Source organism: Paramormyrops kingsleyae, chromosome 15, assembly GCF_048594095.1.
Source record: "Paramormyrops kingsleyae isolate MSU_618 chromosome 15, PKINGS_0.4, whole genome shotgun sequence".
NCBI classification, from domain to species: domain Eukaryota; kingdom Metazoa; phylum Chordata; class Actinopteri; order Osteoglossiformes; family Mormyridae; genus Paramormyrops; species Paramormyrops kingsleyae.
The window spans coordinates 71931-96242 of NC_132811.1; the positions used below are offsets into that span (position 1 = coordinate 71931).

Consider the following 24312-nt stretch of genomic DNA (forward strand, 5'->3'; position numbering starts at 1 on the left):
ATAATTCCTCTTCCTGGATTACACCTTACAAACCCTTCATAGCTGACTATAATATCATAACACGATAATATAGCTGTTTTTGTGTTGTACTAAGACATTTTTACCAGCCTCATCACTCTTCTATGGTATAATATTGCTGCATATCTCACATTCTTGGTGTGAGAGCTCAAGTTACCTAAAGGAATATGTGTTTTGTGATAGCATGTAGTATGTGCTTAGTTAAAGGTATGTAGGGTTTATTAAGGGGCTGAATTTTCTGGAAACAACTGATGTCCCCACAGCTGAGCAGTGCTAACACAACAATGCTAACACCTCATATCAAGTACTAGGCCTGGTAGACCAATGTGCATCTGGCTTTTCATTATCCCTAAGTACTGAAGCACTTCACTGCACCGGTAATGTTTCTTACAGAAATAATTCAGCATTTATTCACAGTTACTCAGAGTGCTGAGTTCACAAATGCAAGAGAATCTGCATATCCTGCAGTCAGACAAATAAAGATCCACAATGAGCTTCTCTTCCCGCTTGAATCTGTTACATATCATGCCTTGCACGTGCATCCCCAAAATATACTTCTTATTTCAGTTCTTGTGATGTGTAGCACATGCCATGTGGTGAGAAATGTTTTGGCATCACCATGTGCCTGCAGCTTCCATAATCACTGCAGGAGAAAAGTCCAGATCATTTAATGATGCAAAAGATCTGATTACACCCATTAAACTAGGCCAATCCCAAAAGGGGGGGGGCATATGGTAATATAATTTTTGTCCCTGCCCTCCCAGGACCTCAGGCTAGTCAGAATCAGACCATTATTTAATAAATTCACAAATAAATCCTGCATAAAATTGAATTGGAAGCTCATTGTTATAGGAAGGAAATGTAGGGAAGCCATAACATGAAGTTATCAAAAAGACATTTTCCATTTTTTTATACACAATATGGGAATTGAGCCAATGTCAGTTGAGAGACATATGGTCCTTCACCTGAACGCTTGGCTATAATGCTGATTGTTCTCGCCGAGTTGCCTTCCTCTAGGCTTCTTGTTAGAATTTATAAAAACGTTTTAATTTGGCTAAACTGTAACTGGGTCTGTTAGAGATGTCATCTTCAAAAGAATTTAAAATTTTAATTTCAGCTGGACACATTACTAATGCAATTTCATAATGCAAAATAAATGTTATTTAAAATATACATTTTATATTGACTGCCAGAAAAGACATTCTCCATACTTGATTATGTCTGATTAAATAAATAATGCATGGGACTATAATCAATCTAAGGTAAGAATTACTCAGATCCAGGCAAGAATATTTAAAAATATTTAGAAGCTATTTTTCCACTGGCCATCCGTTAAGGAAAGGAAGAATAGAAATGACTTGAGCTGTAAAAAAAATAGAGTACAAAATAAAAATTATCATAACGATAAATGATGGATGAAAGGGGGTCATTTTCGTGATAATAATCTGGTAACATATCGTTCCCCAGCAGCTCGGGGTGTGACACACCTCACACCCCCAGTGGCTCGGGGAGCGACCCACCTCACACCCCCGCTGGCTCGGGGGGTGACACACCTCACACCCCCAGCGGCTTAGGGGGCAACACACCTCACACCCCCAGTGGCTCGGGGAGCGACCCACCTCACACCCCCGCTGGCTCGGGGGGTGACCCACCTCACACCCCCGCTGGCTCGGGGAGCGACCCACCTCACACCCCCGCTGGCTCGGGGAGCGACCCACCTCACACCACCAACAGCTCAGAGGGCAATGTGCCTCACACCCCCAGCGGCTTAGGGGGCAACACACCTCACACCCCCAGGTCCAATGCACCTCACACACCACACACCTCACACCCCTGCTGGCATGTCCTAGGGTGCCCTCAGTCCTGAAACCCGTTTTCTGAGATGGGCTCCAGACTCACCGTCATCCCGTCCTATAGTACTTGCCGTTAGAAGCTGGATGGATGAATGAATCTGTGCCAAGCAACCAACATGATGCCAGAATGAGGTTAGTGCCACTCCCTCCCTCTGAAAACATCCTCTGCTGGCTGTCCGTCACTCTCCGCTGCAGCACAGGTGTGTGCTTGATGCTCACCTTTTGCCCGTCTTCTCTCAGGTTTGAGTCCCCTCATGTCACCTGTCTCCACACTTCAAATTGGATCCCACGGTCCCAGCGAGGCTCGTCTCCCTGCATTTCACACCTGCAGTGCCGGAGCCCCCGGATGTAACCAGAATAAAGGGGCCAGGCGCACTCATTATATGCTGTTTGTCACATTGTCCCCCAAACACCTGTCCCCTCCCCTGCAACTAACATAATAGTAAAACCTATAGATGTCCTGTGTATATGTGTGTGTGTAAACCATGAATACCACCCCCACTGCCCCTCCACCAGCACCCCCAGTATTACTTCTGACATGTTTGTTTTCTAGAATATTTATTTGGCTCTATTTTCTGGTTTCTGGGAGAGACTCACCATGAAAGTGCACTGGATGAAGCCCCCAGGAGGGCTGTATGTGGCTCAGCAGGTTAGGGTGCTGTGCCTGTCATCAGAAGGTTGTGGGTTCATAACCCAAGGTTAGCATAATGATTCCAGTGTTGGACCCTTTGGGGAGCCCATTAACCCCAATGAACTGTCCAACAGTTTTCTTGATCATACTTTGAATAAAAACATCTGCTAAATGAAAAAAAGTAAATAAACAGCATGGAAGATGGGTGAATATCTCCATCTTTTCCTTCCCTAGTCTTAACCCTCTCATTTCGACATTGAATTGTACAGTAGGCTGATCTCACAGCTGTCCTCTTTGTCTCATTGTCTTTTCCAGGGCCCAAGATCCTCATATTCTGAGCTTTGTTTTTAAATACTTCTTGGTCGAGGAACACTGAGACTTAATATTCTGTCCAGACTTAAGTCAAACAAATGTCTAAAAATAGTCCTTTTAAAATGTTATTGTATGTGTTCTGCTTCTGTATAATTCAGACCTCATTTGCTTGTCTCTTGCATCTTATTAATTACCCAAATATGATGTTTCCCCTTAGAACTCATCAGTTAATCTCCCTCAGCTTACATCGCATGCATTCTAATTCTAATACATTTCCATTAGAAGTATTTTTACATATTTTACAGCAGTGTTTCTCAAACCAGTCTTCGGGGACACTCAGGCAGTCCATGTTTTTACTCTCTCCCAGTGACAGAGCAAAAACGTGGACCGTCTGGTTGGGAGCGGGAAGGGAGCAAAAACGTGGACCGTCTGGTTGGGAGCGGGGAGGGAGCAAAAACGTGAACCGTCTGGTTGGGAGCAAAAACGTGGACTGTCAGGTTGGGAGCGGGGAGGGAGCAAAAACGTGGACCGTCTTATTGGGAGCAAAAACGTGGACCGTCTGATTGGGAGCAAAAACGTGGACCGTCTGGTTGGGAGCAAAAACGTGGACCGTCTGGTTGGGAGCAAAAACATGGACCGTCCGGTTGGGAGTGGGGAGGGAGAAAAAACTTGGACCTTCCGGGGGTCCTAGTGCACCGGGTTGAGAAACCACTGTTTTACAGTTTTAATCAAGGGGAGACAACACTTTCTTTGTCTGACTGCATCATTTTGAAGTGTTTTTTTTTTTCTTTTTTACAGACAGACGTCTGAATTTCACAACCAATACATAACATGCAGGAGTCTGACTGCAGGCTTGGAAATGCCCTGTATATACAGAAAAAGCAGGCTTCACAGCTGAATACAAATGAAATGAAAGTCAAAAACTAAAATGTCTCTCAATAACCGCAAGACAACAGTTTGCATGGAGCCTATTGCTTTGACCAAAGTAATTCAAGCTGAAAATCTTCCACTTACTAAACAACTGTAATTTTCACCTTCATTACTTCCGCTTTTTAAGTTTTGTTTTTTGTGTGTCTCTGTTTCGTTCCATGTTGTCCCAAAACAAACAGCACTGATTAGTTACACTGAAGATAGAAATGTTCCCTCCTTCCAGGTATTCTGATATCCATATATATTTTACACAAAGCCAGTTTTGTTCAGTATTGGTTCATTTGGACAGCTTCAAAAAGCACCAGTGAAACAGATTGGTCATGTTTTCCTGGTTTTACAGCCAAATCTTGATGCTTCCTTAACGATGTGGATCCAGTGAGGCTGTGTACAACACACATGAATGTGCACATGCACGTACAGAACACACACACACACAGATACACACACGCAAAGACAGACACACATACACGCAGATACACACAGGCAAAGACACACACACAGATACAGACACTCACACATGGAAACAGACACACAGATACACACACACACACACACATACAGGACAGAGGTGTGTTTACAAACAAAACACTGCCATTAGGAAACACCCTGCCGTACATGTGCTATGAATAAATGAAAATAACCAAATAGTCTGTATGTGATGGCAGAGCGGAGTCAAACGCTGCAGCATATGAAGTGAGTCTTCTACTTTTTGGTAATGCTGTCTGTGTAAGTCTCCACATTCAGGGCCTCAGCTGTTTGCTAAAACATGGAGAAATATCAAGTGTGGGTTGTTTGCTTGAGGAAAAGCTTTGACATATGCATCTTGGCTTGACTTCATCATCTGTCCAAAGGACGAAATTGAGAGCAGACACACACAATTTCCTTTCAAGCCAATTGGTAACTCTAGTCAGGCTGCTAGTTATGGTCTTTAAACCGTCGGCTGGCATGCAGTTTTTTGTAGAAAGGGTCTTGCTCAGTCTGTGCCTGACCACCATCCCGCTCTGGGGCAGAGAGGTGGGCCTTGCGGCGTAGGGTGGAGTCGCGGCCTCGGGCATCCAGTGGGAGTTCGGGGTGGGGGGGCGGCAGGGGCTCCTGGTCGGCCTCGCCGATGGATGAGCCTGGAGACAGGCTCTGGGTGGGGCGGTAGCTGAGGGCGCAATCCCGGCCGAAGTCATTGAGCTCGTAGGACTCTGCTGCACTGCCATTGGTGGTGCCCTTCCACTCCCAGGGGCCGCCGTTACCCGAGGACATGTGGACCACAGGGTGATGGGGTGCATGGGCATCCACGGTGACAATGCCTGAGCCGTCGCGTTCGGAGGGAGGCCGGTACAGGGGCGAGTCAGTACTGGCGGTGGAGGAGGTGCAGGAGGAGGATGTCTCTGAGGATTTGGGTGTCACTGTGATGGGGCCATGCTGCTTGGACATGGCAATGACCTGCATGATGCGGGGCTGGTTGGGGGGGCGTACTGGTCCTGTTGCCGTAATGCCACTCTTCTCGGCAATGGATAGCCACTTCGCCCGAGTGCTGGCACTCTTGGGCGACACTGGTGGGGGTCCCGTGGACTCTTCTGGAATGTGCACCAACTGCGGGGCTCCTGGCCGGGCTGGCATCACCACCCTGGCGCCCCCTGCAGCCCCGCGACCGGCCTGCACGCTGGGGTACAGCGCAGAGGGCATCATCAGCTCCTCGTCACCGCCATTCTCTCCGACATCAGAGGCTTCCTCCTCACTGCCGTCTTGCTCCTCATCCCCCCGCAGGCCTCCCCGTAGCTCTATTGACTTCTGCTTCCACTCGGACACCAGCTGCTTGGAGCGCAGTGGGTCCAGTGGCACGTGCACGCTGGTGTGGCGTCGTGCCAGCTCCTCCACGCCGGCGTTGTTGGTGCGCGGTAGCGTGTTGCTAAAAGTCACCATGGTCTCCTTTCCCATGGGGCTGCGGGGGGCCAGAAGTTCCACATCAACACTTGCCCGCTTCAGGCTGCCCAGAGAGGCCTTCTCACGTTGCACCTGTCGGTTCAGGCCATCCAGTCTCTGTGAGGCCGATAGTTCATCGTTGCTCTCCGATGTGGGGCCCTTGTGGTACACCGAGTCATGGCCTCGTTGCGTCAGGGCCCGCAGCGCATCCTTCCGGGGGGCCGGGGGTGGCCGGGGCACCACGTCCTCTGAGGATCTGAAGTTGGCCACAGCATGGAAGGCCTGCAGACAAGAAAGAGGACCTCAGAGAGTGGCTACACAGGCACCTCGTCCACCCTCCTCTGACTAACACAGGGGCATGAGATGCATTCAGAGAGGCCAACCATATCATTAGGTAATCATATGTTTTCAATTTGTGATTGACGGGGCAGGGACACTGTGGGGGGCCAATCATCTTTCAGCTAAAGTCAGTGGCTCCGCACCGGTAGATATCCCTGGTCCAATTTCTGGTCACAATTCCCTAATCACCTGACCATGGACCAGACAAAATCACATACGCAAAGGCATACCAGGAAATCATCAGCCCCCAGATGAAATGTTACCTTAAAACCCCCCTCCCTCCCCGCACCCAATTTTACATGGAATATTACGTATCATGGAGTCCCTGTAAAATGCTGGGCAACTGTAAAGTGCCAGGTATCCCTGCTCCTCTGACACCCCTGCCTACACACGTCAAATGGTGTTTTGGGGGTGTCGGGGATGTGCTTTATTCAAGCATTAAGGATTGTTATGTGAGGGGAGGGACAGAGAGGGACAGGGAGACAAACCCCCTTCAGAGACGTCTGCTCAGGTTTTTTGTTACTTCAGTTTGTTTGTGTCTATTAGGAGCCCCAAACACCCCCGTTCCTTCTGCAGCTCCCCCATGTCACAGAGGCCAGGAGCCCGGAAGAGCTGCTCCACACTAAGGGCGCTTTTCCACCTCACCAGGTACTGTACTTTCGGTGCAATACTTTCAGTGCTCTCCCTTTTCCATTAGCTTCTGGTTGAGTACCAGTACCTGAAGTGCCAAACCAGCTGGGGTACTTTTTTGGTGCTTTAGTACTTTGGGGCGGGACGTGTAAATGATTTCTTTTGATTAGTTATGCAAATAGACTGCCTCTGAAACATAATACAATCACCGTCTTGAAAAAAGTTGCTAATTCATAAAACAATAAACAAAGTAAAAAGAAAAATAAAGTAAAAGACATAATAATGGATGCATGGACAAGTGAAAGACTCTTCAAAAAACTGTGATCTGTTCAAAAGAACAGATACAATAAGACCAGGATGCCATGAGAAGAAATTAAGTATAATACACTAGGACAGCACGGTATTATTTTGTTACAATAAATATTGAGGTGTTTATAAAGCAAAAAAGGAGTTCAACATAAATTTCTCACAAACCCATTTAAACAGCAAGAATGAAAATGGTCTTGGAGAATGCATGCAGCGCTCACGCAAAAGCAGCGGAGGTAAACTTTTAACCGATTTTTAAACATATACTAGTGATGTAAGAATTGCATGCGCAAAACATACAATGTTGGTATTAATATCCCACATCAGCCCTATAACATACTACAGGCATTTTTCTAATTCAGTACGAAATACCCTGCTTCGCATTGTGATGTAATTCAGCACTGATACCAGTTTTTATGACAATGGAAAGCGAACACCTTGAAGTACCACACTTTTGATACTTTCTTGAAGTACCAAAAGTACAGTACCAGGTGGGGTGGAAAAGCGCCCTAGTACACACTGAACCACACTGCTCATCTGATGGCAGCACATTTATATAATCCACATATTTCCCCAGCCTACGCAAGGTCGCTGGCTCACTGGAATATCTCTGAATCGGCTTTTTCTGTCTCCTGACTCCCTGGAAAAAACACCTCCATGTTGTCCAAGTTAATGTTCTCATGAAAGCAAGCTATGCTAATTAAACCTGCCAAATAACGGAAATTGATAACCTCAGACCTCGAGCAGATGCTGCTCGCGATCAAAAATGCGCTACGGCACAATGGCAGGAAGACGCAAGGCCAGGATCGGCCCGTGCTCGCGGGGTGCTGCTATTACATGCTCTATGGTGCCGTCGGTGTAATTATCGGGTTGGCTGGACACGCTACTTTCCTACCCTGCCTTCAGAAAGGACACACGACTCAATAATACCAACTGCACATCCTTTGCCTGTGATAAGGGACTTAATAAGAGACAGACAGAGAGATATGATGTAAAAATGTAACACAAAGGCCAGACATGGAAAAAACACACAAAAAGCAAAAGCTTCGGGATTGAGAGGTGGTATGAGAGGATAATATCCTCAACCTGTCTCTGTCAGAAAAAAAAACAAAGCAAGGAAGGTGAGGAGTGTGATAAAGGGGCCGAGCATGTACCTAAAAGGGGCCAAGCATGTCCCAAAGGGGCCAAGCATGTACCAAAGGGGCCGAGCATGTACCAAAGGGCCCGAGCATGTACCTAAAAGGGCCCGAGCATGTCCCAAAGGGCCCGAGCATGTCCCAAAGGGCCCGAGCATGTCCCTAAAGGGGATGACCATGTCCCCAAAGGGGCCAGGCATCCCATAAGGGGCCAGGCATCCCATAAGGGGCCAGGCATCCCACAGGAGCCAAGCATGTCCCAAAAGGGGCCAAGTGCTTCCCCAAAGAGGCCAAATATCTCACAGGAGCCATGCATATTCCCAAAGGGGCCAAGCATCCCAAAGCAGCCGAGCACACTAAAGGGGCCAAGCATCTCAAAGGAGCCGAGTACATCCCTAAAGGGGCCGAGCGTGTTAAAGGGGCCGAGCATCTCAAAGGAACTGAGCATTTCCCTAATGGGGCGGAGCATTTTCCCAAAGGGGACAAGTGTCCCAAAGGGGCCGAGCATCCCACAGGAGCCAAGCATGTCCCAAAAGGGGCCAAGTGCTTCCCCAAAGAGGCCAAGTATCTCACAGGAGCCAAGCATATTCCCAAAGGGGCCAAGCATCCCAAAGCAGCCGAGCACACTAAAGGGGCCGAGCATCTCAAAGGAGCCGAGCACATCCCTAAAGGGGCCGAGCGTGTTAAAGGGGCCGAGCATCTCAAAGGAACTGAGCATTTCCCTAATGGGGCGGAGCATTTTCCCAAAGGGGACAAGTGTCCCAAAGTGGCCGAGCACACTAAAGGGGCCGAGCATCTCAAAGGAGCCGAGCACATCCCTAAAGGGGCCGAGCGTGTTAAAGGGGCCGAGCATCTCAAAGGAACTGAGCATTTCCCTAATGGGGCGGAGCATTTTCCCAAAGGGGACAAGTGTCCCAAAGTGGCCGAGCACATCTCTAAAGCGGCCGAGTGTGTCCCTAAAGTAGCCGAGCATGTCCCTAAAGTAGCAGAGCATGTCCCTAAAGGGGCCGAGCATATCCCCAAGGGGGGCAAGCATCCCAAAAGGGCAGAGTACATTCCTAAAGGGGCTGAGTGTGTCCTTGAAGGGACCAAGTGTTTCTCCAAAAGGGCCAAATGTCCCAAAGGAGCCAAGTATGTCTCTAAAGGGGCTGAGTGTGTCCTTAAAGGGGCTGAGCGCTTCCACAAAGGGGCCAAGCATGTCCCTAAAGGGCATGGTTCGAATTATGGGGGGTACTGTACCCCCCGATCAAGACCCAAACCCCCCCCAAAGAGACAAAAATTGCAGTTTGGGGGGGGGGGGGTCTTAACATTTTTCTTTTGTTGTAAAAAAAAAAATTATAAAAAAAATCCTACAAGGTGAGGTTATGCAAAATGATTTCAGACACCCCTGATGTGGACCGTACCATTTTAACCACCTCGGCGCTAGAAGCAGCCAGTCGTTTGCGTCATTCATTCTTATTGAGTGACCTGTTCATTGTCTTCGTCTGTCATGGTACTATTTGTCGTGCGTTGGTAATTGTAAGTAGCCAGCAGAAGTCTTGCCTGTTGAAAGTGTGTTATTTTACAACCTTCATTTATTCGTTTAAGTGTTTCATCTACTTAATGCAACTGACGTCTTTATAAGTTGAATTACTTACCATTGTCCTTCTGAGGCCAGTGTTCTGTCGAGTTGAGCTACTTTGTCGAGATAAGCTACCGTAGTGCTAATCCATAGCCCTAACCATAGCTTACCTTGACAGAACACCGGTACAGTCAACGTTAGTTACGTTAACTAGCAAGATAAGCTAAGTTCTCTATTTAAACCAAGCTTATTTGGTGAGGTAAAATTGACCATGGTCATGTTCCAAGATGATCTCCCTATGTTTTCATTCTCATTTTATCATGAATAAATTGTCCCTTTCTGAAATTAATTCGCCACTTAGCCTGTGTGGTTTGTTAATGCATAAGAAGGTCTAACGTTATGCTCAGAAAACACATTACTATAAGTGAAACCTATAGGGGCAACGTAAAAAACTAGCTAGCAAATAATAAGCCCTATTATTTGAATTTTAGTGGTATTGATTCTGCATTGCACAATTTCATATTTATAGACATTTTTAGAAGCTTCATCTGATAGCCCAGATACTGTTTTGTTAAATATAGATTAGATTTTATTCACAGACACACTATGAGGAAAAGGAAAGATGGAGACATCAGACAATTTTTTGGTGGTAAAAGAAGAGTAAGTAGTAAGTATTAGTGTTAAGAGCTACAGAACATTACACTAAATGTACAGGTGCAGTTTTGCAAACTGTTAATGTGTATGAAGGAAAGTGGTGGTCAGCAGAAGGCAAGAGAGGCAAAGGAGCAGGAAGATGGCAGGATGAGGACAGCGAGCAGGCAGCAGGAAGATGGCAGGATGAGGACAGTGTGCAGGCAGCAGGAAGATGGCAGGATGAGGACAGTGTGCAGGGAGATGGCAGGATGAGGACAGTGTGCAGGGAGATGGCAGGATGAGGACAGTGTGCAGGGAGATGGCAGGATGAGGACAGTGTGCAGGCAGCAGGGAGATGGCAGGATGAGGACAGTGTGCAGGCAGCAGGAAGATGGCAGGATGAGGACAGTGTGCAGGGAGATGGCAGGATGAGGACAGTGTGCAGGCAGCAGGGAGATGGCAGGATGAGGACAGCGAGCAGGCAGCAGGAAGATGGCAGGATGAGGACAGTGAGCAGGCAGCAGGGAGATGGCAGGATGAGGACAGCGAGCAGGCAGCAGGAAGATGGCAGGATGAGGACAGTGAGCAGGCAGCAGGAAGATGGCAGGATGAGGACAGTGTGCAGGCAGCAGGAAGATGGCAGGATGAGGACAGTGTGCAGGGAGATGGCAGGATGAGGACAGTGTGCAGGCAGCAGGAAGATGGCAGGATGAGGACAGTGTGCAGGGAGATGGCAGGATGAGGACAGTGTGCAGGCAGCAGGAAGATGGCAGGATGAGGACAGTGTGCAGGCAGCAGGAAGATGGCAGGATGAGGACAGCACGCAGGACCAAGAGGTGAGTTAGAAATTAGGCTGTACTTTAAGATCTACTGTATCATCAAGACAGATATTAGCCTAATAGGCAAATATTTATTTCTGAAGGCTGTTGGAGCTGGGAGGACTGAGAGGGCAGGAATAACACCAGACTGCTGGACCAGACCAGGCTGTTTGTAAAAGGGGCCGAACATGTCCCCGAAGGGCCAAGCATTTACCTAAAGGGGCCGAACATGTCCCCGAAGGGGCCAAGCATTTACCTAAAGGGGCCGAACATGTCCCCGAAGGGCCAAGCATTTCCCTAAAGGGGCCGAACATGTCCCCGAAGGGGCCAAGCATTTACCTAAAGGGGCCGAACATGTCCCCGAAGGGCCAAGCATTTACCTAAAGGGGCCACAAATGTCCCCGAAGGGGCCAAGCATTTCCCTAAAGGGGCCGAACATGTCCCCGAAGGGGCCAAGCATTTACCTAAAGGGGCCGAACATGTCCCCGAAGGGCCAAGCATTTACCTAAAGGGGCCACACATGTCCCCGAAGGTGCCAAGCATTTACCTAAAGGGGCCACACATGTCCCCGAAGGGGCCAAGCATTTCCCTAAAGGGGCCGAACATGTCCCCGAAGGGGCCAAGCATTTCCCTAAAGGGGCCGAACATGTCCCCGAAGGGCCCAGCATTTACCTAAAGGGGCCGAACATGTCCCCGAAGGGGCCAAGCATTTCCCTAAATGGGCCGAACATGTCCCCGAAGGGGCCAAGCATTTCCCTAAATGGGCCGAACATGTCCCCGAATGGCCAAGCATTTCCCTAAAGGGGCCGAACATGTCACCGAAGGGCCAAGCATTTCCCTAAAGGGGCCGAACATGTCCCCGAAGGGGCCAAGCATTTACCTAAAGGGGCCGAACTTGTCTCCGAAGGGGCCAAGCATTTCCCTAAAGGGGCCGAACATGTCCCCGAAGGGCCAAGCATTTCCCTAAAGGGGCCGAACATGTCACCGAAGGGCCAAGCATTTCCCTAAAGGGGCCGAACATGTCCCCGAAGGAGCCAAGCATTTACCTAAAGGGGCCGAACTTGTCTCCGAAGGGGCCAAGCATTTCCCTAAAGGGGGCAAGCATCCCAAAGGAGCGGAATGCATCCCCAAAAAGATGGATACCACCTTGAATACTGGATCATGCAGGTAATGTGGAATTAGACAGGGAGTTTAGTGAAAAAAACAAATACAGTAAGACACGAGATGGAAAAAAAGCCAAATAATAATAATAATAATAATTAAAAAAAAAACAGTCAAGCTGTTCGCAACCAAGATAGCGAGAACAAGGAATGACTGAGGAGCACACCAAAAAAAATGGAGCTTTCCAGAACAGATTGGAAGATGTCCACACCCCACCCCCTCCACAGCATACTCACGAGGTAGGCAGCGATGCCGGCTCCGATGAGGAAGCCCGCATAGACGTCGATGGGATGGCTGCGGTACTGGGTGATCTGCGTGAGGCCGGTGAGGCCAGCCGCAATAGCAAAGGCGAAGACCAGCACCGGCTTGAGCAACTTGGTGCTGTCTGAGATGGTGGAGTTGAAATACATCTGGAATGAGGCCAGAAGAAATCAACAGGGATATCTGAGTAACCTTAATAGCCATTGACCAATTTTTTATGATCGCTTATCTAGTACAAGGCTAGTGTGAAGCTGGAACCTATCCCAGGAAACACAGGCCAAGATACTGGGGACATGCAGGATGGGATGCCAGTCCATCTCAGGGCAGGGGACACGAAGGGTGGGATGCCAGTCCATCACAGGGCAGGGGACAAGCAGGACGGGATGCCAGCACATCACAGGGCAGGGGACACGCAGGATGGGATGCCAGTCCATCACAGCGCAGGGGACATGCAGGATGGGATGCCAGTCCATCTCAGGGCAGGGGACAAGCAGGACGGGATGCCAGTCCATCTCAGGGCAGGGGACACGCAGGACGGGATGCCAGCACATCACAGCACAGGGGACACGCAGGATGGGATGCCAGTCCATCACAGGGCAGGGGACACGCAGGACGGGATGCCAGCACATCACAGCGCAGGGGACACGCAGGATGGGATGCCAGTCCATCACAGGGCAGGGGACATGCAGGATGGGATGCCAGCCCATCAAAGGGCAGGGGACACGCAGGGTGGGATGCCAGTCCATCACAGGGCAGGGGACACGCAGGGTGGGATGCCAGCACATCACAGGGCAGGGGACACGCAGGGTGGGATGCCAGTCCATCACAGGGCAGGGGACACGCAGGATGGGATGCCAGTCCATCACAGGGCAGGGGACACGCAGGACGGGATGCCAGTCCATCACAGCGCAGGGGACATGCAGGATGGGATGCCAGTCCATCACAGGGCAGGGGACACGCAGGATGGGATGCCAGTCCATCACAGCGCAGGGGACACGCAGGATGGGATGCCAGTCATCACAGCGCAGGGGACACGCAGGATGGGATGCCAGTCATCACAGGGCAGGGGACACGCAGGATGGGATGCCAGCACATCACAGGGCAGGGGACACGCAGGATGGGATGCCAGTCCATCACAGGGCAGGGGACACGCAGGATGGGATGCCAGTCATCACAGCGCAGGGGACACGCAGGATGGGATGCCAGTCATCACAGGGCAGGGGACACGCAGGATGGGATGCCAGTCCATCACAGGGCAGGGGACACGCAGGATGGGATGCCAGTCATCACAGCGCAGGGGACACGCAGGATGGGATGCCAGTCATCACAGGGCAGGGGACACGCAGGATGGGATGCCAGTCATCACAGCGCAGGGGACACGCAGGATGGGATGCCAGTCCATCACAGGGAAGGGGAGACTCAGGACGGGATGCCAGTCCATCACAGCGCAGGGGACACGTAGGGTGGGATGCCAGCACATTACAGGGCAGGGGACACGCAGGATGGGATGCCAGTCCATCACAGGGCAGGGGAGACTCAGGACGGGATGCCAGTCCATCACAGGGAAGGGGAGACTCAGGACGGGATGCCAGTCCATCACAGGGAAGGGGAGACTCAGGACGGGATGCCAGTCCAATCGCCAGGGCGATTTGTTTTCATGCTCTAACTATATAGACTTGCACTCATGGCCTCCTGGCCAGCTACATAGTTACAATGAAAGCTTCTGACAGAAATACTTACAGAAATATACACTGCAGCAAAAGAGGACAGTGTTGCATGCTGGGAAGGGAAGGTCTTCCTAAAACGAAACAGGAAATAAGAAAAAGGGCTTCAGTGAGACTATAACAAACATCTGGAGCAGCAGAAGAATTAAAATTCATGCCACTTCATCCATCGAACCTCATCCCAAAGACTGAGAGAAACATATTGTTTTAACACTTAAATGGCCCATTTTTGGTGCAATAAATCTGTACAAATTTATCATGAAACTGCTGTCGGGTAGTTACCTTGCAGAAAGGATAGCGTGCTGATCCACCCCCGAGCATATATCTCGGGTGATGTAGGGGTTTTTATCACAGGACACTCCGGGGAGGGTGTAGTTGGGCTTACAGACAGTAAGGAAGAATGGGGCATGATATCCTGTGGCCAGCTGGATGACATCTGTCACCAGAGCTGTGGCACACAGCCCAAACACATGGACACCTTGGGAAGGAGAGGGAGTAGATCAGGCACCCCGCTTCACCCCTAATCAATCACCAGCTGAGGAATACCACACATCTGACAGAAGCAGTCCTCATGTTCGATGTCAATAATACCATCCTGTCCCTTGGCTCACTAGTTATTACAGCTCACAGTTTTTCCTTACTATTTTTCTCCTGCAAGACTGTCAGTGAAAGAAGAGGTCAGCGGAGCCTCTATCTGGTAGCCAGTGTGCACTAACCCACGCATGAAAAATTATACTTAGTTTTGTACATTTAATTCTGAGTCATTCTGCACGTACCGTATCTATGGTTTCCAAGTTATAGGGTCAGAAGGAGATATGTGTCTATTTTTGTCGTAGGGTTTGTCTTTGACAACACAGTCTTGTTAGTCTTTTTTTGTCAAACACTTGCAGGAATAAAGTATGTAATTTCAGTTCATGCCCTTTTTTTGAGCTAACATCTGCATTAATTTCTGTGTCAGCTAACTAAAAAATTTAAAATCAGCCACTTTCTCCTTTGAACTTTTCTGATTGCTTGAGTTATTTTTTAATATTGTCCAGTCACCAAGAAGGTTGCCCTTTATGATTTTGTTCCCATTTTGGTAATTTATCACAATTCCTACGTGTGGCACGAAGATGGACTGAGAAAAAAAAAACATTAATATGTGTGAGTAAGCAAGGTGCCCCACGGCACACCATTTTATTTTAGTACAGATGGAAATGCGCCTTGACATTTTGAGTGAGTTCATCTTTTACCACACAAATGTCCACAAAAATCAGCAACAAAGCAAATGGCTTTGCACAGACAGCCTGTAGTTGTATAATTAGCCATGTTCCTGCTTTGAGTATTGAATTATTGCTAAACAGTCTTCTGCAGGCACTACGTGAAGGACCATCAATGATCACATGATCAAAGCCGAGAATCCAGGGGGTATTGAGGCTCACACTCTCCGGTGTTTATCTGCAGCTCGAGTAATATAGGGATTGGTGGGTTCAGACTGACATGAAGCTCAGGAGGGGGGAGGCAGGGAGACTCACCCACAAATCGGACAGTTCTGCGCAGGAACGAGTTGAAATTGCAGCCACCGGCGTTGATGCTGCCTTCAGAACCTGGGCGCATCTTCATGCGAGACTGCATACAGTAGACTAGCCCCTCCCCCATCATGATCTGGAGGAGAAACCACATGCGTAAAGTCACCAAGGGGATGGATTAGGGGTGGTCTGGGGATGGACTCTAGGGCGGTTCTAGGAGTGCTCTAGGGAATGGTCTAGTGCAGGGGTGTCGAACTCCAGTCCTGGAGGGCCTGAGTCCTGTATAGCTGTTCCACAACAACTGATTCAGCTCAAGAGCTGTGTGGTAATTAGCACAAGGAGTTGAATCAGGTGTGTTAAATGAGGGGAAACCCAAAAATGTGCAGGGCTGCGGTCCTCCAGGACTGGAGTTTGACACCCGCGATCTAGGGGGTGCCCTAGGTGCTGTAGGTGATGGTCTAGGAAGCCCTCTAGAGGATGGTCTAGGGGCAGTCTATGGCAGAGATTCTTCACCCATGGGTCGCAACCCAAATTTGGGTCACAGCAAGTTCTCAAACGGTTGCGAGGCAGAGTTGGAAATGTAAGCATTTTAAAACTAGCAAGCTCCTATGCTGATCCATAAACAGATTTCCCAGCATCAATGCTAGAATTGGATTGTAAACCAATAGGCCAATAAACGGGTCTTGGGTCTGCAAGTACTTAGCACAAAACTAGTGAACACTCAACCAATCCAAGAAGCCAAACCACAGATGCTTAATTTAAAATTCACTGGCACATCCAATCATATTTGTGCAATAGCGTTAATTTAACCCTATATTTGATATACGGTCGCGACTGAGCTGGCATTGTAAAAATTAGGTCGTGGTACAAAAAAGGTTGAGAAACACCACTACTCTAAGGGATAGTCTAGAGCAGGGTTCTTCAAATCTGGACCTTGATTCCAAATCCAGGCCTTGTTTTCAGTTCTCCCAGGTAGTTAGTTTTATAATTACTGATTCTGATTGGTCAGAGGCTTCACACCTGACTGACAGGTAAAGGAAGGCTGGAAAACCAGCAGTGCTCAGACCGTGATTTGAATAACCCTGGTCTAGAGTGCTCCAGGGGATGGTCTAGGGGGTGCTCTAAGGGGTGGTCTGGAAGACTCTAGGGGATAGTCTAGAGAACCCTCCAGCGGATGGTCTAGGGGGCACTCTAGGGGATCGTCTAGGGAACCCTCCAGCGCAGGGGTCTTCAACTCCGGTCCTGGAGAGCTACCGTCCAGTAGGTTTTCTATCATACCCAGCTTCTGATGAGCCACACCTGTTCTCAGGTAAATACCAGGACAGAAGTGGGACAGAAAACCTACTGGATAGTAGCTCTCCAGTACCGCAGTTGGAGACCCCTGCTCCAGCGGATGGTCTAGAGCACAGGTGTCAGACTCCAGTCCTGGGGGGCCGGAGCCCTGCACATTTGTGAGTTTCCCCTCGTTTAACACACCTGATTCAACTTCTTGTGCTAATTACCACATAGCAGTTGAGCTGAATCATTTGTGGTGGAACAGGGAAAGAACTAAGCTACAGAGGGCTCCGGCCCTCCAGGACTTGAGTTTGACACCCCTTGTCTAGAGGGCACTCTAGGGGATCTTCTAGGGAACCCTCCAGCAGATGGTCTAGGGGGCGCTCTATTTTTGCTCCTTCCCAGCTCCTAGCCAATCAGAAACTTTCTGTGACTGGGGCTCTCAGGACTGGGCTGGGAAACACTGCTCTAGGGGATACTTTAGGGCAGTGTTTCTGAACCTGGGTCTCAGGGACCCCCTGACAGTCCAAATTTTTACTCCCTCCTAGCTCCATGTCAGACAGTCCACATTTTTGCTACCAGGAGCTGGGAAGGAGCAAAAATGCAGACTGTCTGGGGGTCCTTGAAGACTGATTGGAGAAACACTGCTCTAGGGGGCACTCTAGGAGACACTCAGAAACAAAACGACATGACACTCACGGAAGCAGCAGGTCCGGCAAAGGCCAGACTGAGGAGCATCAGCAGGGGGATGAGCTCGTCGCCGCTGTCAACGTATGGCATGCTTAATGAGCGGTCATGGCAGCGGAAGCCCACTTGCGCTGGCTGCAGGACATCTGTCAACTCTAGGAAGTAGAGGGACACCATAGAGGAGGCCACGATGGGGAGCTATGAGAGAAGAGGTGAGAGAGGAGAGGTCACTGACCCTGGGAGGAGGGAACCAACTGTGACTGGTATGACAAGGAGGTGATTGGTATCACGCTGGAGATACCAATATATGTCCTGAGCACAAGACTAAAATCTGACGGATCTCAAAGGCTGCTGTCACAGTGAAGTGTGTTTGTGTTTCCCTCTGTGTTTATGTTTTGTTTACAGGCTCCTGCCATCTCAGAATTACATCTCTACCCACCTCCACGAAGTAGAAGCAGGGCAGCAGTGTCAAGCTGTCTTTTGGTGGCTTCTTCTTAGGCTTCTCCTTTGAAGACATCATGATGTCGTTTGGCCAGGGCCAACCTGTGGAGGCAGTTCACAGACACTGAGCCTCCAAGGAATGTGAGGCAGCATCGCTTATGGCTCAGGGATGCGAAGGCACATTACTGGCTTAAAATACAGGTGGATGCCATCTGTAATGAGTCAAGGCTAGCCCAGGCCTTTCCAGGAGGCTCCCAGTAATTAGCTTCACTCTCACAGACGTAGCTTAGAGAAGCAACTTTACCAGCCTGCTTGCCTCCAAAAATAACAAGTCTTACTTAACAGATGGCCAATAAAAACAACAAGCCTGGTGCCTTTTCTGTTGCAATGGAGCCCACGTGACCCTCGACTGTACAGTAGAATCACCTTCCTAGCTCCATTTTCCAACATGGTGTGAAGAGATCCCAGGAACACAGACATGGACACTGAAGAGAATTTAGAAATGGCCACCATCTAATTTCACCTCCCAGTGATTTGAGAATATTCATCTGCTTTCAACTAAGAGTTAATGGCTTCTTGGCTTCCATGCAGTGCTGAGAATCTTCCTCTTTGAAGTGATTACATATGAAGGGCTTACGGCAGGTGGTGACACATCACCAAATATTTAATTGACGATAATATTCTTTGCTCATACTAGCTGAACCTCAATTCTCTCCTGACAGCCGAAATCCAGCCAAGCTAAGATCAGCTTTCCCTCGCTGTGCTAATTAGCTTCTCCTCTTCAAAAGTTACACAAGAAAGGTCACTGTAGCAGAGTCAACACTTACCTCTAGCTCTGCTAATCTTTAAACCATGTGGATTAAATATATTAGTTTTATTAGCGATTTAAACAGAGTCTGAGACAGCTGGCTCTTTTTCAGTTTGAGGCATGAACAATATGAATAGCTGGGCTAACATCTTAAGGTATTTCTTCAGTATTACTCAAAGACCTTGGCCGGTCCTCTCAGTCAGTGGACCTGGAAAGTTCATGTAACTGAAACGTAGGTTCCAAATTGAGATGTTTTCTGTAGTTTGTCACATATGGATAGCTCCTGCATATAATACTGACCAAATCATCCATGGGCTAGTCAATAGATCATGTTCTTCTGACACCAACCTCCGGGTGGAAAATTCCTAGGCACATTCCCTTGATTGATCATAATTTGCAAGATCTCTGAAAAAATAACTGACACTCCTGTCATAATTCATCAGGACCATTTATTTTCGGGGGTTTCTGTCGAAGTCAGGTAGCTCGCAGTTTTAGTATGTGTGGCGATTGCCATTCACATATCACACAGTTGGCCGGAAGAAGAAATAGTAGTAGTAAAATGCGCATTGTAACAATAAAATAACGGAATCCAAAGTGTCACCGCATAACAACCCGGAAAACCGGAATTCATATCGTTATAAATAACTATAGCCTATAGTATTATAAGATATTGCAAATTGATAAATACCATTTTTGAAGTAGAGGGCGCAGAGCCGGCAGTGCTATAACCTGAGATAGTACAGTAACGGGCATAATTAAAACAGCGTGCAAAACATAATGAAATATTTATCATCATCAAAATAGCGACATGAAGGAATTTTGGATAGAACTCATGCACGTCGTTTTACCGCTTAGATTCCACATCATTTCAGGGCTATTTTTGCGATTTATGCATCTTTAATTTCATACATATTTGTCTTTCCTCCATTATCACCGCTGTTGTATGAAATGGTTATTAGAATGAGCTACAATCTATCGCTGGGTTGTTAAAATAGACGTAAAAAAAACCAAAGAAACAACAAGCAAAAGTAAGGTGGCTTTTTGTGGCATTTCAAATGCGGTGTATTTTTAAGACGACTGCACCATTCTCGGTCAGCCTTCTGACACCTTACATTCACCTGGAAAAAAAGATCTACAAAGCAGAGGTAGGAAACCATGCACAGCTCACCTTTGTCTTGTTCTTGGTCTTGAATTTTGCAAAGTGGCCAGGCTCTTCGCTTTCCCCTTTCCGTATTCAGATTGTGTACGCTGCTTAATTTATTTCTATCTGCACCTTACTCCATTTCACTTTTGCCCCCGATCGAGCAAGAAGATGCTCTTTTATTCAGGTTGCGCTGATATATAGTTAAGACCGATTGCCGACAACACGTACCAAGCCTGCCTATTGTTAAATCAGACGAATATACCTTCGAGTATCCTAGGGTCTTGGTCCCACAAACCGTGCCGCTGTGAATGAGAATCTGACAGCCTATTCAATATCATCCATCATCTTGATCATATGTAGTTTAGACAGTAGCTGGCAAACGATATGGGGCATCACGTACTGGGAACACAAAGGCGGTGTGAGAGGAAGGGTGGACGGAGGGGGATATGCATGTGCGGGGGAGTAGTCATGAGGAGGAGTTAGAGAAAGAAGGATTCACCCTCATCCGGGCTCAGCCTCTCTTCAAAGTCTCTCACTCTTCGTTTCTTCCCGTCAAACGTCGACCGAGGGTTTCTAAAGATTACAAATACTCAAAATGGAGAAATAAAGACAAAGGACAGGGGACGATAAAGGGAAAGGGCGGGGCGTGGAGGAGCGAAGGGGACGTCTTCGTCTATGAGCATTAAGGGTATGCTCTGGACATTTATATTAGAAACGCTGGGGCATATAGCGCTATCTACGTAGTTCAGTTTAATCCTTCCAATTAAACAATTAAACGTTGCTGCGTGCAAGGTGAATCTTACACTAAATTTCGGTATATTCATTTAATATATAGTATTGAATGACCATCCTTTTTTCTTGCGGTTTTCCACCGTGGATGCCGCATACTACACAGTAAGTCAGTAGCACGGCTGTCACACCTCGCAAGCACGACAATGCAGAAACATGGCAGAACAAGTCCGTTTGTCTTAGCACGGTTACGTCTATGAAACCTTCGATGGAAAGCAGGAACAAGACACGGCTGGCGTGATGAAGTGCGTCTTATGTCATTTACAGTTTGTGGTATGTCCAATTTCAATCTGAATAATTATCTAAAAATTACTTTGATCGCAGTCATCCCATATCCACAGCACCAGGAATCACTCGGGCAGTTTTCTGACTCCATTCAATTTTGAAGAGCTTTTCAACCCCAGAGACTGAACTGAGGGGATGAAGCCCAAGCATTTCATTGAAAAAATAAGCCCCTTTCATGGAAGACGGGGGTGGGGTGGCAAGGCACAGCTGACCTTTGGGGAATCTCCCCGCAAATACGATTCTAGGGCTGCTGGGAAAACACCAGCGACCCAGTGAAGTTCACAGCCCCCTCCGCGCACCCCCACCTTTTTGGAGGTCTTTCATTGGAGCTAAGCCAGAGAACACAGCCCGAGGGTCCTTGACAGAGAGAAACTCTGAATGAGGAAAAAAGCAGTAACGCTGACAGGGTATTGTTCTCTCAGTGAGAAATCATTGGCAGCTTTTATTAATTGCGTAATTTGTCATCCAAATGGAGGGGACATGTGGGTGACAAATGACACGTAATGTTCTACACAAAAACCCTCCGTTGTTCAGCATTTCCTTACCCCAGGATGGATATGTACATGTAGGATCTCCAAGGATTTCTGCCTAAATGTTCTGCAGATATTTGGGTCCCTTATTGTGCACAGGAGGGAGTATGTGTAGGGCCACAGCTCAGTCCCTCCAAAAAAGGACTGTCACTCTTACTTCTGCTAAGGACATTTCATGCTCTTTACCCCTACAAATTCTTGTGAATATATCCTTGGGAATAAATTAGCAATATCAACACTTTTGGACACTATTTTTTCTCCAAATGCACTCCCCGTGTTTGTTTATATGCAACAGAGATAGATTGTTTTGCAACTAGCATTTCTCCATGCCAGCGTACCGCAAGCACTTTCCAAAGGGAAGCGACCAGCTGCCCCTGGAGCATCTCCGCCTGACCCACAAGCGCCCAACGACAGCTGGCCAGTCCCTGCTTCATCACATAACAGAACACTGGGAAGCTGACAGTAGCGGGACAGTCACAGAGGCTGTGATAGTGCTTTTGGAGGGAAAATGGCTTTCTGATAAATGGGAACATTTCAAACAGACAAATGCCAGAGATATAACTGGACAGGCGTATTCCTGAGCTGGACCTAATACCATCTCTGCAGCTGTGATTTATGCTCTAGCCCAATTCTCCACAGGCACCTGCATAGCTGCCCGAGCTCCAGTAATATAGTTGTTAACCTGACCCTCTGAAACCTTGGTCATCTGAGAAGGTGGAAGGAAAATCATCGCCATAGGTCTTTTGTTTCCAATGTGGTTCCACCAGTGTTCATATTACCGTCTATTTTCACAATAACACTGCCTTTTGAGAATCTATATGTGTAGTAAATTATCCTATAGTAACACTTCCTTTGTAGCTGTTGGTGACCTGTACAGGGCTTCTGAATGCCTTCCCGAAAAGGTTAATAACACTAATAAAGACTTAATTAGCAGAGACAGCCCAGGAAAAGGAAACTACTAAAATGGAAGCACCGTTTCTCAGACGTACACAGCCAGTGTGAGAGCAGCACCCCCTCAGTCTGGAAATGGGAGATACAGTCACATGACTCTGCTGAAGAGAACCCAAAGACGTCTGGAGTTAGAGATGGCACAGCTGTACTTTGCTAAATCACATTTTCACTGACGTGATGAGAATGGTGTGAAATGACAAGTAGCCTGCTTTGAACTAACTGCATGACCACACAGCTTGCATTGGGATTATCTGCAGATAGATGCTGCAGCGATTCCGACATTTGGGCATCCAGGGTCTAATCGCACAGGACACAGAACCGCACCTGCCGAAATGCAGCCTTTAGGTAGTTAGGACAGCAATGATAGGCAAGAGGTCTCTTCACATTTTATATAGTGTAGTTTTTTTGGTTCTGTAAGTCACTCAATAATTGTTTATGTAGGAATAAATGTGTTATTTTTCATGTTGATCTTAGTCAATTGTCAACTAAGGACTGACATTTCAGAGAGTTTTAGGCACAGAGCAAATTGCAAGCTGGTATCACATATGTGAGCTGGCCTTAAACGGGATGCTAATGACAGCACGGCTAGGCGACTGTGTGGGATGCGGTAGCATCAAATATGAGGGGTACCCCTGTAACAAATATACTGAAAAAACAGAGGGACCCCTCCCTATACCAAACACTTGCCACAATGACATCAATCACAGCACACAGACAACCCCCCCCCAATCCAACCAGCTGGCCCTACTTACCCTTAACAGGCTAATCAGCCTCATTATAGCCAACTAGGTTTCATTTATTGAGGAATCTGTAGGCATGTGGCTGGTGACCAGTTACCATGGCAACAGAGAATGACTCAACCTCATCCTACTGTTACTACTGCACCTCCTAGTGGCTACAAGCAGCCACACACACTGCACTTTACACACATGGCTTCCCTGCACTTACTTTCCTTAATGTCATTTAAGAAAAATGAATCAAACTGCAGAGTGGTAGAGCAATTGGCATGAGGTACGACTGCCTTAACATCCTCTATTGAAGTGTCTACAAGCTTTATAGACCACCCCAACCCCCCCACCACCACCCCCTGTATCATTGCCTCTGTCTCGCTCCACTGATCTTATACTCCAAGGTCACTACAGCCAGTATTATTAGCAAACTGATTTGTCTGAGTGAGAGATCCCTGCGACTCCACTGCCACGATGAACACCTGATAAGAACCCAGTCAGAGCCACTGAAAGGAGGCTGGTGTTAATCTGCACATCCATGATTTCCTCTGGCTATCATATTTATTATACAGAAGCTTAATTCGGTGCAGGTCCAGGGAGCCTGTACACATGGTCCGAAAGCCACATTAGCAAGTGGCTCCGGCTGAATTAATAAACACAAACAGCACATCAAAGTATTAGCTAGACAGGATGCCACTGATGGCAGCCCTAGCACACACACTACACTGCATTTAAACATAACAATGAACTCAGGACATTTAATTAAGCCTTGAGCTGTTCACAGCTTCTGTGAACAGAGCTGAAAATGAACACAAACACAGGGATTATTTTCTAATTATGATCGCATTGAAATTCATGTAACTCTCCAAATTTACCTTAATTTTGATCTATCCAGTTCCTCCACGCTTTACCGAGGAATGTTTAAACATAAATCCTAGT

The 24312-nt window shown here is 47.9% G+C and overlaps 1 protein-coding gene across 1 annotated transcript; it reads right to left on the bottom strand.

The window, feature by feature from the left end:
- Positions 1–401: 401 nt before the first annotated feature.
- Positions 402–24247, bottom strand: plppr3b (phospholipid phosphatase related 3b). Its single transcript, XM_023843950.2, has 8 exons — positions 20115–24247; positions 18137–18240; positions 17710–17895; positions 15742–15871; positions 14510–14705; positions 14244–14301; positions 12479–12652; positions 402–5940 (listed from the first exon to the last, which is right to left on the bottom strand). Exons 2-8 carry the CDS (start codon positions 18215–18217, stop codon positions 4660–4662), a joined length of 2106 nt encoding a protein of 701 aa, XP_023699718.2. The 5' UTR covers positions 18218–18240; positions 20115–24247; the 3' UTR covers positions 402–4659.
- Between the last annotated feature and the right edge of the window lie 65 nt (positions 24248–24312).

Coding starts and splice junctions, on each gene's coding strand:
- plppr3b (XM_023843950.2), bottom strand. CDS start 18,217: ATGATGTCTTCAAAGGAGAAGCCTAAGAAGAAGCCACCAAAAGACAGC. Junction 15,872..17,709: donor TTGCCGGACCTGCTGCTTCC/GTGAGTGTCATG, acceptor TTTCTCCTCCAG/ATCATGATGGGGGAGGGGCT. Junction 14,706..15,741: donor CAGAACTGTCCGATTTGTGG/GTGAGTCTCCCT, acceptor CTCCTTCCCAAG/GTGTCCATGTGTTTGGGCTG.